The sequence below is a fragment of the Cavia porcellus genome, unplaced genomic scaffold, assembly GCF_034190915.1.
Source record: "Cavia porcellus strain 051 isolate PalLab524CR breed Dunkin Hartley unplaced genomic scaffold, mCavPor4.1 scaffold_10, whole genome shotgun sequence".
In the NCBI taxonomy this organism is placed as follows: Eukaryota; Metazoa; Chordata; class Mammalia; order Rodentia; family Caviidae; genus Cavia; species Cavia porcellus.
Genome location: NW_026947493.1, coordinates 46,478,006 through 46,491,400, shown reverse-complemented (window position 1 = coordinate 46,491,400; position 13,395 = coordinate 46,478,006). Strand labels below are relative to the sequence as shown.

Below are 13,395 nucleotides of genomic sequence, written 5' to 3'. Positions count from 1 at the left end.
GGGCAGAGGGGTGAACTCACTTGGTCCTATCACACCACAAGTGAAATGCTGACACTCACTGCTGGCCAAGCCTCACACAGGGCGTTAAAAATATGAGACAGCATCTGGAGGAGAGCTCCACAGTCCTGCTTCCTGAGCACCTCGTTAATGAGACCCACTTTTATTTATTTGGTTCACTCACTGAAGAGCAAGTCATAAATCCATGCATCTGCTCCAAAGCAGCAGCTGCCCCTGGCTGGCTGTCACCATCTCCCTAACTTTCCTTCCTTCACCTCTTCAACCTTAATTCTCTGCTTTTCCTTCTCATTCCTAAGATCTGTCTTCCTTTTGTTTTTCTGGCTGCCTACTATTGAGTCAGGTGGGCTGCTTCTGCCTGTTGGCCTGGCCCAGCCTGGTAGGGTCTAGCAGGGGGCATCCCCCCTTTCATGACTTAGCCAAGCCCTCTGGACCACACTCTCTCCTATCTCCTTTTCTTTCAGTGATGTAAAGGTTGGTTGCCCAAGAAAATTGCTTAGAAAAGAGGATATATGGGGCAAACAGGAAAATCAGGAATGTTCACCAAGAGGAAATTTTTAGATTTTGAGAAAACGTGTTTAAATTACCATCATATAATAAAAGTGAAGGCTGGTGCTTATGTAATTACTTCAAGAAGAAATTAATGATGTTTTAAAGCTACAAAGAGGCTAACCTTGGGGAGACACAAGTCAAACATTGCATTAAAATGGTTTTACTATACTTGGAGCAGAAAATGCTCATACCAACTCCACTCCTCATCCCCTCTACCCATGTTGTAGAAATATGCCACTGCTGTCTCCATGTACAAAATTATAATTATTATATGCATTTTGGGAAATTTAAAGGCAAATAATGCTGATGCTAATGTTCAGTCTCCAAACTAGGTACATATGACTAAAACATTTACTTTAATTGCCAGTTGAAAATCTTATCTGATATTTCAAGTAGAACTATACTTTTTAATTAATATACATGAAAATACTTTTGGGGAAAATGATCATTTTCATTAACAAAACCTACTTTATATACATTATATAGTTAAATATATCACACAGAGCATTTTCCTGTATTTAGAAGGTTAAAGCTTAAATGATTAAAATTTACTTAAATTTTTATGACTTATAAAAGCTACTTCCAGAGTGAAAATCCCTAGAACATGTGTTGAAAGCTTACCTGGATGTACACATGAGTGAAACAATGGTAATTAGTATGTTTGTAGAGCTCTGGTGCTCAGGTTTTTGCTTCACATCCAGTCCATGTAAAGGCCCTCACTGGCCTTCCCATTGAAAATCGTTCACTGTGCTGAAGGTCCTCTACGTACTGCCTCCATCCTGTCCAATACAGCATTCTTTCTGGCATCTCACAATGCGGAGGTGCTCATGGCAGGTCTGTAATACCTGTTTGTACATGTTGAATATTTCCTATATGCTTATTGATCTCCTCCTTCACCTTGCTGTGTGCTTGATGAGCACAGCGTTATTCATGCTCTTCACAGCACTGTGCCTCATGTGCAGTGACAGCCAGAGACGGTCTAAGCCCATGTTAGCTAGATCTGCTTTTTCCTGTGTGGCCTAACCCTGTGTGGTAGAGGACAAATAACTTATTTGATGAAGGGCCCTTTGCTGTCATATTAGGTTAACTAGAGTAGGCATTCTAGTCCTGTGTGTAAATCCTGTTTCTGCCATTTGCTAGTGTTTTTGGTAGCCTGTATCATTTTACAGTAAAGTGATGCTGGTCTCCATTTCGGAGAATAGGTCATTAAGGCATGAGGGAAGGGTAATTTCTTAAGGTTACGCAGCTGATCAAGTGGTGAAGCTTAGACATAAATATTTTCTCTTGGCTTCTCTGCAGTGCTACCCATCATAGCTTGTCTTTAAACCTGTAAATTTCTTGATACATAATAAACGTCAAATAAACTGTAATCATATACAGAATATACTTAATTGTTATCAGGCAAAAACAAAAAATGTGACCACAGGCAGGAACTTGGGACTTGGTTACTTTGCTCCTACCAGGAGGAAGCCCAGGTGTCTACTCTGTATGGCCTCCTAAATGGAAAGTGTAATTGGTATGGCTTCTTTCTGCTGATACAGTATCTCTTCATTCTACCCACATGACTAAAAACAATTGGTTCTAAGCTTCCGTGGATCAGAAGAGTGACTAGAAGTGATTGTAGTGAGACTGATACTTAGCATCCCAGGGCATAGTGGAGAATGCAGCTGGGCCATCGTGTGGGTTTGTGAGCTTGATACCAAGACGAGTCTTCAGTGTTCTCTTTAGCCTCCTTGCTGTTTGTCCTTACTCTTGAGGAACCTCTTGCTGTCCAGTATCTTTTGTTAAGTTCTTTGTCTCCTACTGACTTGGCCTTCTCTCTGACTTTTTCTAATCTAGAAAAGAAGAGAAACCTCCAAAAAAGCAAAAGAGGGTAAAAATTATTAAGAAATCTAGGGGCAGAAGGAAGGAGAAATAGGATAGAATTGAATCTTAGAATGGTGTTTTAAATAACTTGAACTTATGGGGCTGCATTTTTTTTTTTCCTTTGCTAAGCAGTTAATTAAGTGTCTGGAGCAGTGGTCCTTTAAGAACTCCTTAAAACCGCTCATAGTCTGTTCAACTCTTTTGGAGCTTCAGTTTATATCTCTTGTTCTTATGTACTGAAATACTGTTTTGTTTCTGCTAGTGATAATCCTTGTAAGCACTATAGGTTCTGTTATTTTCTTACCGAAAGGAATTTAGCATGTAGGGGCTCTCTCTACCCCCTGAATTAATAGTTCCTCTAATTTAGGGGATACATCTTAATACATACACTATGTATGTATCTTTGTTTTCAAAGTAGTTACTCAGCATATAAGCCATAAACCAAAAAAGATTTTTTTATTAAAAAAAAGCAAAACACAAAAAAGGGTAGAAATGATACAGAATTTCGAAAAAGTAACATTAAAAAATCATGGGGCTGGGGATTTAGCTCAGCGGCATAAGCACCTGCCTTGCAAGCAGGCGGTCATGAGTTCGATCCCTGGTACCGATAAAAAGGAAAAAGACAAAAAAAATCATCACTAGTTGGTATATTACATTTTGTTATCTTAGAAGTAGTTGTTCAGGTTACAAAATCAAAGGATAAAAAATGAACAGACAATCAAACAATGACAGTACAAACTATTCTGTTTGATGAGCTAACAAAAATTTAGTAGCATGGGGGTAGGCAAAGAGTTCATGAATAAAACCCAAAAAAGATTCTTAGGAAAAAGAAACAGGAACACAAATCTTTCTTTTCAGTGAACTAAGATAAACTAGTATGTTAAATGAAAACCAATTAGCGTGTATAGAAATATTTTTAAACAATGGAATTCGTAATTTGAGGAAGTTTTTGAACTTATTTCTTATTAATCTGTCTTCTATTTTGTTTTTTGTGTTCCTCATATAAGAGAAACCATGTAATATTTGAGCTTGTGTGTCGGATTTCACTGAAAATTGTATTCTCAAGTTGCTTTTTGGGGGGGAGGGGTGTTGTTTTTTGAGACAGGGTCTCACCATGCAGTTCAGGCTTGCCTTGAACTCACTTTGTAACCCTGCTTCAGCTTCCCAAGTGCTGGGATTACAGGCATGTGCCACGACACCCATCTATCCATTTATTTGTGAATACTTCCAGATTATCTTTCTGGCAATGTAGTACTTTGTTGTAGATAAATACGTTTTTTGTATCCATTTATCTGTTGATGAACATAAATGCTATTTCCAAGACCTAGCTATTATAAATTGTGCATGCTATGAACATGGGTGTACATGTATCCTTCTAACATAATGATTTTAACCCTTTTGGGAAAATACCTAGAAATTTGAAACCCTTCAGTTGGAGCTGTGGCCTGCCTCTTCTTCCCTGTCATTGGTGAACTATTGCAGCACCGACTTCACATTAGCCAAGCCAACTCAAAACAGAGACTGGGAGAAGCCCCTTACAACACCTGTGGTTTCCACATGGTATGAGACTGCCCCTGAAACTGGAGGCTATAGCCCAGGCCCAGAGCCAGCACATTAATTGTAGCTTACACGACTACTGTGTAGAGTTGGGGCCCAATGAGCAAGGCTGATTCGTTTCTTAAATTCTAGGCTTTCCAGTTTGCTTAACCTTTAAGCAAGGTAGGAAGGAAAAACAAGAGCTTTTTCATTAGAAATTATACATGTACATATATTAAAACTGTGTTAATTACTGTTGTCAGATTTCTGACAGCACTCAAATTTCTTTCATTGTTGGCAAAATGATCAGACATATTATTATCATCTCTTTACAGTTTTCCTCCCTGTTTTCTGTTTTAGTTGCTGATATGTGTTCAAGATGAGTGGAATGGGAGAAAATACCTCTGACCCAGCCAGGGCAGAGACAAGAAAGCGCAAGGAATGCTCTGACCAGCTTGGACCCAGGTTAGACACTTGTTGAGAAAATCAATATTGTCTATTAAAGCTTTTTATATGGTTCTTTGTTATTTTAGCATTGATTTTACTCCCAATTCATATACCGTATTTGGTTTTTCGCCTTAACAGTTAAACTTTTAAATATGTATTAGTTTACCTTTTGAATTCGCTAATCACCTACAGCTTTTATTCTTTATAAAAAGAAGGAAGCTGTATACTTCTGGTGTTCCCTTTGTACTTGATTCTTATAATCAGTTCATTCTAAAATCTTGTGTTTTTCTTTTTTGTTGTCATTGTTGGATACAGAATGTTGTAACAAGTAGGTCGACAGTGAAAAGATTTGTTGTTAGCTTTATATTGGATTCTTTTAATATTTTTTAATAATATGGAGTATTATATGCATTTTCTTTGAGTTGAAAACAAAGATTCAGTGAATAAAACAAATAATTTTAGAGTAAGCTTCATCTCATTCATTGTGGGTAGAAGTAGTCTTGTCAGATCTCATTTAGGGTTGTTGGCTGTATCAAGAGTTAAAAAGTCTTTAAACTAATACTTCTGCTTCTAGAACTCTTCTACGGAACACTTCCAAACATGCAAAATGATGTTGTTTTGAGGGTATACATCACATTATTAAAATTATAAAAGATTAGGAAAAAACTAAATGATTAAAGAGAACTGTGACTGTGGCACAACTGGAATACACTGCAGCTGTAATAAAGGATGAAGTGACTGAATTAATATGGAAAAAATCCCTTAATGACAGAAAAAGCAAAGCTTATAAACTGTTTTTGGATTATACTGCTACATATTTACATTTTAAAAGGGGAAAGAAAAGCATCTATATTTATATTGTGTACAATAACCAAAAAAAAAAAATGGTAGTTCTACCCACTTTGGGTGAGAACTAGGCAAAGAAGAAACAAAGATAGAAAAGAAACTTCTAAGTCTTTTGATGTTTTAAATAAAAGAAATGATTTCAACAGTTAAATAAAAACAGCGGTTTAGCTCTGATGACCAATAAAAATGATCAGACAGGGAATAGTAGGGAAGAGGACTAGGAAAAGTCATAAGAAAGAAAGAGGAGGGCAAATGGCAGAAAGCCATTATTTCCTGCTGCCTTCCCGATCAGAGCCGCCTAGCAAACAGCAAGCCTGTGGTGTCCATGCTGGGCACGTCCCAGCCCTCAGCTGCTGTGCACTGCCTTGGCTCCCCCAGCACCTCCCAGTAAACCACGACCTTCTGGCTGTCAGACTGCCTGTAATATTCAGGCCTGCTACCTGGGAAGGCTGTTGGATAGTGCAAGCTGTTTCAGGGGGCCGGCTGCCCTCTCGTATCACATTTGTTGCTGCACCCTAGTGGGTGCACTGTCAGGAGCCTTCTTCCTGGTGCTCTTTCTCTCTGGGGTCATTGTAATCTAGCTCCCCTTTCTTACCTACTTGTTCATTTGTATTACGAGGCTGGTGATGGTGTGATGAAGGTAGTTGGGGGAGGTTTAGGGGTCAGAATGGGAACTAATCTCTTCAGAGTCTTTCAGGCACCTCCTCTTTTTTTATATATGGGGTTTTTTTCCCCCTCTGTCTTTTTGAGACAGGGACTCACTATGCAGTTAGTGAGTCCATGAGCTCACTTCCTAGCCCAGGCTGGCCTTGAACTCACAGCAACTCTCCTGTCTCAGCCTCCTAAGTGCTGTGATTACAGACATGTGCCACCACAGAGCCAGCTCCTTTTGCTGTACTTCATAAACTGGGAGCAAGGAATAGAAATGATACTTAAAAACACAAAATCTCTGTCCTGCTCTGCCAGTAAGTAACTCACTTGGGTAAGCATGGGCAAATCATGTAACCACTGCAAGATGAGGAAATTGTGCTAAATTTTAGGTTTATTAAAGAAAATAATGTTTAGAAATGAATTACAGAATCCTGTTAAAAACTTTTTTCCAAATTTTAAGAGTTACTGTTATGTAAAAATAAAGCTGATCAGACAGGGAATAGTAGGGAAGAGGACTAGGAAAAGTCCAAATTTTAAGAATTACTGTTACATAAATAGAAGGCTGCTATGTGAAACAACTTAATTCTCTTCCTTGTGGTAATGTTTTAAAATCATTCTGTAGGCTCTTCACTGTACTTGAGAAAATAGTTACACAATGTTATTATGGAAAGAAACTTTTGAATTCACTGTTTTGTCAGATTCAAATGAGATAACACGCCAATTTTGATATTTTCTCCTTCCATTAACTTTAAGACTAGTTGAACTTGGACCTTGTGTTTATATTTTGATGTCATTCAGTTTGGAGAGTTAACAAATACCCTGTGTCATTTTCATTTTTGGTTCGAGCTGTATTATGACTTCTCTCATTATCTAAAAAAGCTGCATGGTTTGATTACTAATATTTTACAGAGGTCTATAAAATTATAGAAATACTTTCACTGTTTTTTTTTTACCAAAAAACAAAACCAAAATTATTTGAAATTTACTTATGCCGGGGCTGGGGGTTTAGCTCAGCGGCATAAGCACCTGCCTTGCAAGCAGGCGGTCATGAGTTCGATCCCCGGTACCGATAAAAATGAAAAAGACCAAAAAAAAAAAAAAAAAAAAAAAAAGAAATTTACTTATGCCTATTATAACTAAGTTAACCTCCATTTCTTTTAATGTTTGAATTTTTATAAATGTCACTTCCTTTCTTTTTATTTGGTGATAAATTTGATGCCCGCCTGTGTGAAACACTTAACTAGCACAAAGGTCAGCAATATCATCTAGATCTTTGTCATGTTGAAGCTTATGGTCTAGTGGGAGCTAGCAAGCACAGTAAACAAATAATCATACAAGTAGTAAATGCATAATCACAAACTGATGCAAAGTTGGCTTTTTAAAAAACTCTTATAACATTTTAGGAAAAATTGGCCCATTACCCAGAATACTTCTGTGTTTATGTAGATAACTTTTGTTTATTGTATTTGTATTAAAACTAGTTTGATGTGTTTATCTTTTTCATGATAGCTCTTTTTCAAATACATAAGAAAAACATTTTTTGTCTTTAGCCCAAAAAGGAGTACGGAGAAACGTAATCGTGAACAGGAAAATAAATATATAGAAGAACTTGCAGAGCTGATTTTTGCAAATTTTAATGATATAGACAACTTTAACTTCAAACCTGACAAATGTGCAATCTTAAAAGAAACTGTGAAGCAAATTCGTCAGATCAAAGAACAAGGTAAGAGGACTGAATAATATGTTAGAGAGTTGAGTTGGTTTCTGTTTTTCCATGTATGAAAAGTCCCCTTGGAGACCCTTTAATCCATTTCTTATGCTTAAATTATTGATGAGGAAATGATGTCACAGTGCAAGATGAATGGCGAGTATCGCTTGCAGTGGTTTATAAATAGGCTTTCTATAAAATTCAGCCATTCCCTAAAGACAGAGGAAACTGAGGTGAATCAGGGTGATACATCTTTTCATCCAGTAAACTCGGGTGCCCACTGGTTCTCCTCTCTACACTTGAGTTTTCATAGTTTGCACAGCAAGTGACTGTCATAATTCGCAAATGAAGAGCCAGTCTGAGATGTAAACCAGAAGTAAGGAAGTGAATTACCTTCTATTCCAGCTAGTCAGCATATTAGATTAAGTTTGAACCTCAGTGGCCATGCCACTGGATTAGAATTTCATATCTTGAATGACAAGAGATTTGAAAGGCTTTAATCTCTAGTAAACATTCTTTTGTGAAGTCAAAAGACAAAACATGACAGCTTTCTTCCTGTGGTTTTCTTTTTTTCTGAGATCATTTTATGGTTCTCTTCTTTGATATTTTTGCCTAAAGAAAAAAAATTTAAATGATGTTTTGGAAACACTTTTGACTTTGTGGTGCCAAATATAAATCTTTATTAGGCATGTATGAACACTGTCTTGGTGCTCAGGGGTTAATACATGCTCTGAAGTACCCATGTGCTACTTTCCTTCAGGACTATTTCTAAATGCAGCCTCTTAGGGTTCATATTTTTAAATCTCCATTTTGTATAGTATTTCAAAAAAGGCAGATTTTAGGAAAATATTATCTTTGTAAGTATGTAAAACTTTTTTTCCTATCAAACTTAAAATCCTGCCTATTAGCATATTCCCTATATGCTAATACAGGTTCATAACCTTTTCCACTGTTGAATTCAGTTCTATCTACAAAAGTTTTAAAGAAGTCTGAGTGTGACCCTGTACACCTGTGATCTCACTACACGGGAGGTAGAAACAGGAGGCTCTGGGAATTTTATAGAAACTCTGACTCAAAATAAAAACTAAAAAGGACTAGGAATGTAGTCAGTATAAGAATTGGGTTCATGCCTGGCGTGGTGGGACATGATGTAATCCCAGCACTCGCGAGCCTGAGACAGGAGGATTGCCATGGATTCAAGACCAGCCTGGGCTACATAGTGAGTTCAGAGCTAGCCCAACTTAGTGAGACACTGTCTCAAAAAAAAAAAAAAAAAAAAAAACAAAAACAAAAAAAACAACAATTTAATTCAGTCTCTGCCATTGCAAATATAAAAGTAAAGCAGTTTAACAAATACAGTTGTTTTTAAAGAACTTCACACATATGCAGCACAGTTTCTAATACCAACCTACTCTGAAAATCAGGTTTCTCCATCAGAGTTATCCCATCTTAACACTTATCCCATCTTAACACAGTATCCAAGGGGTTAAGTTATTCAGGGCTGTGAAGTTTCATGTTTCTAGTTGCTGATATCATTACAGTAGAAAAATCATTAATCATTAAGTTTCAGTCTTCTAAGAATTTTGAATTATTCAGTTCTGTGAACCTTGCGTGTGAGGTGGTACTTTTATGTTTTAAAACATTCATGTGTATTTTTAACCTCTATGAAGGTCTTGTACAAGTAATTAAAGTTTTGTAAAACCTTAGTAGTTCCCCCTTGAAACCATAAAACATGTTGAAATGTGTCATTCTGGGTCCATGCCATGTCTTAACTCTGGTGTTAATTGTAAGGCTGCATACCACAGCCACCCAAGAAGCAGCAAGAATAAACACCCCATCACTTCGTATTCTTAGAGTAATGCTACCACTCATTTGAAAAGCAGCATGTTTTGAAAAGGGAAGAAACCATTAAATACCAATGAAAAAATGAAAAGCACAAGTATGCTTTTAAGTTTTCAACTAATCTAATATTTTGAGATTATACCTTGCTTAATAAATACTATTTTTTTAAGTAAGTGGAATCACATCAACTAGAAACAAGGTATGTGTTGTGGTACCTCTTAGGAGCTTTCTCTGAGATGTATCCTCAGACAGACTTGAGCAATAGCCACACCTGGGTCACATGGCTCTGAAGAAATTATAAGTGGTGTCAATACACTCAACAAATACCTGTCATTGTAAATGTTTGGTGGGTAAACCTTTTCTTTCTCACATAAGCAGAATGGTGCCTTTTTTACCTTTACCAAAGTCTTCAAACAGTGACCTCTTCCTTTAGCTAGGAAACAAAAGAAAGGTACGAGGATAGTTATTATTAATATCCTTTCTCCAGGGTCATTTGAAGTAGTTTTTCTAGGGCCAGAGACTTTTGCAGCCATGCAGCCTCTCTACCAGTTGCTCCATTTGTGCCAGTTTGGTTTTTCTCTGCAGCTGACAACCAGCTAGGGTTCAAGAGCAATGTATAAGTCAGACCTGGGCCTTTCCCTCCCATTGTGTCTCCCTTGCCTCCCCAACAACTGCTCCCCCTACCAACCACCTTAAACCCAACTACCATTTCTACATCATTATCCAAACTTAATTTGTGTTTCTATCACACTTTTCAACATGCATAAAATCAACTTGGGATCTCAGGTGAACATACCTGTTATATACTAAGCCTGAGGTGTATTTGACCCATAAAAGTTAAGCTGAGCTAAATGAGGTGCCATACTAAAGAGCCAGGAAAGCAGGGCTCATCTTCATCTTCGTGGAACCTCCTCCTGTTTCAGAAGCTGCATGCACCAGCCAAGTATCATGAACTCTTTCTCACCTCTACTACTTTATGAGTTGCTCCGTATACTTTATACTAATACAAGAAAGAGAGTGGAAGGGATAGTTCTAAAGGACAGGAATTTGGAAGAGAAATTACCACTGGCTTTTTAAATTAATAAGCATTTTCTTGTACCCAGCACTTTCTGAGACACATAGATAGTAATGCTGGCCCTCCAAGAGCATGTATGCAGGAATGGACATGGTTGAAACAGAGCGAGTACATACAAGAGTTTGATGCTACTAGTGAGATCACCATTAAACATGAAATTCCATTCATGTTGGTGGTTTTCTGTTAGCCCACATTCATAAGTCCTTAGTTATTAACTAAGTTATTAACTTAGTAATTAAGTTAGACCTTCTGTTGTGGCTAAATTCTCTTTGAGAATTTTGAATACCAGGTGACTAGGTACTCTTATTATGTGCCTAGCACTCTTATTATGTGCTAGGCACTTTTAAAATTTCTTAAATTTGGTACTTATTTAACATTTAAAATACGTCATCAGGGTTGGGCTATAGCTCAGTAGTAGAGCACTTGGCTTAGCATGCTTAAGGCATTAATCCTGAGCACTGCAAAAAAAAAAAAAAAAAAAAAAAACATGCCAAGAAATAAGTATATTGTTTGCTGTTTTTGCAGGTGAGAAACATGATACATGGATGCTTAAGTAGCTTGGCAAAGTCATATGCAGTAAGTGACAGAAAAGCATAGTCCAGGCAGTCTGTCTGGCTCCAGAATCTGCACTTAAACCAATGTAGCAGCAGCTTTTTGATATTTAATTATAATGCTTCTTTAGATCTGGTATGGTAATGCTAAGAGTTTAAAACTTTGTGTTCTATAACTTTAAAAGTATAGCCTTAGTAAATTATCCTTTTTTTGCTAATTCAGGAGGCTAATATTGCTTTGCTTCACAGAAGAATTATAAAAAATGTGAAGGATGCTATTTTGGATTACTATGTCCAGTTTCAGTCTTTTTAGATAGGAATTTAAACATTTCTGTAGGAAGTATATGGTGATTCCTATTCCCTTTAAAAATAAAATTGGAGTATAAAATCACTAAAAAATTGAGACTGTTTTAAATATTAATACATTTTTATTGTCGTGTGTAAAGTAACCACCTCTGCCCCAAAGTTGCCACACTTACTATTTTTTTTCTTCTGCAATAATTAAAGTTAGTAGTATCATTTGAAACACATTTGCTATTTCATTTAAATTCACTTTGGTGCAGTGTATTTGAATATAGGATTTGTTTTATTAATATAAAATTCATCTCAAACTTTTGTTATTGTTCTAAAGCAGTTGTATTCATGAATATTGATAAGGATAAAAAGTATTGCAAAATTCTGAGTTAACAAATAGACTGGGAGTGGAGTGGGTTCCTGGTTGGATCAGGCAACCTAAAAGCTTGCTCAAGTTTCTCCTTAAAATTATTAATTTTTGTGTTCGGTGCTTACATGAAAATGTTAGGATCCCTAAAGGCTTGATACATGTGAATTTCCCCTAATACTGAGTTATTAATATTATCAAGATTATTAATTATATGGGCGCAAACTATATAGAAAGCAAAGCTAAGAAAACTGAAGTTCCCCAAGCTATTTGTGCTTTGTGGTATCTATACGTTTGAAATACTCTATAACAGTGTCCATTGTGCATATCTTCCTAAATCTGAGGCAGTAATATTATATTGTTAAATTAAATTCCGTCAAGTTGAGACTATTCCTACCATGGAAATTGTAAACACTACAGCTCAGAGCTTGATTCATTGTTTCATTGACTGTAACTATAGATTCAAGAAAGGAGAAGGTATTAATAATTTCTAATATTTTAACATTGTGCATGCATGTACAAAATGTGATTTATTTCAACAAAAGTCTTATGATTTCACAGTTTGATATATATATATATATATATATATATATATATAAAACATACATCATTATTATCTTTTTGTCATATTTACTTAAACAGAAATTTCAGTCAATATTCATTTGGAACTATAGTATTTGGCTAACTGTAATCATAGGTTGGCTACAGTATAAGAATTTGGCAGAAACCAATAAAAGCATTCTGTGAGTTAGTTGGCTATAATGGTATAATAAAGAGAATTGTATATTTCATTGTCATTTATAAATTATGTACTACGTATCCTTTATATAAGAGAAATCTATAACATACTTATGCTCTATCTCCTTCCCTGGAAACTAGTTTTTAAGCTTTTGCCAATATACCATCAGTTAGATAGGTTGTATCAGTAAAGGTAGATAGGTGTGTCTGTGCAGAAATTTACAAACTAACATTTACTAAGAAATTTAAGGAAATAATAATGGAAACAACTTAATGTAGCACAAGTGAAGTGTATAACCTATTAAGATGATGTTTTTCCTTTCTGTTCTTTATTCCTCCATGTTAAATACATGAAGCTGTCACTCACAGCTCTAGTATAATGATCAACTCATAACTGTCACCAAACAAAGTAAATAAAAGGGCTTTGATATCAGATCCCTTCCAGGAGTAGGATATCTGTAAATCAGGCTTCTGGGGTAAGGCTTCCCATCACTGCTTTAGTTCCATGTAATTAGAGTGGTGGATGAGTCATCAACTAGAAAGGATAGGTTAGTAAACTCCATGTCTCTTTGACATGCACTTGTAGATGTTCTTACACTGAAGATGAGGCTAGCAGTGTTTTGGATTGCCTGCCAGATACGTGTGGCATTTTTTGGAAACTGAGTAGGATACCGATAGTGACATGTACATTGCAATTGTACTTTTAAGCAAAAGTCCTGTAACAACTACATATAGTTTAAGTTCAATTGCTGGCTTCTTTATTATCCTACCTACTTCTGAAAATGCTGATGATAATTAACCGGCCAAAGTCAGCCAGATGTAAACCTGGGCCAATATAGCAGACTATGGAATATACCAAAACAAACCCTAAACCCAGCCAATAAAGAGGATAAATTAATCAATAGAG

The 13,395-nt window shown here is 36.3% G+C and overlaps 1 protein-coding gene across 8 annotated transcripts in view; it reads left to right on the top strand.

The window, feature by feature from the left end:
- The window catches only part of Ncoa2 (nuclear receptor coactivator 2), a 278,129-nt gene that overhangs the window by 185,346 nt on the left and 79,388 nt on the right, over positions 1 to 13,395 (top strand). For all 8 annotated transcript variants that reach the window (XM_063257438.1, XM_063257437.1, XM_023561717.2 and 5 more), the window contains 2 exons: positions 4,330 to 4,434; positions 7,464 to 7,636. In XM_063257438.1, the coding sequence (XP_063113508.1) occupies positions 4,349 to 4,434; positions 7,464 to 7,636 (259 nt within the window). In that variant the 5' untranslated portion in view covers positions 4,330 to 4,348. The remainder of the gene's footprint in view (positions 1 to 4,329; positions 4,435 to 7,463; positions 7,637 to 13,395) is intronic.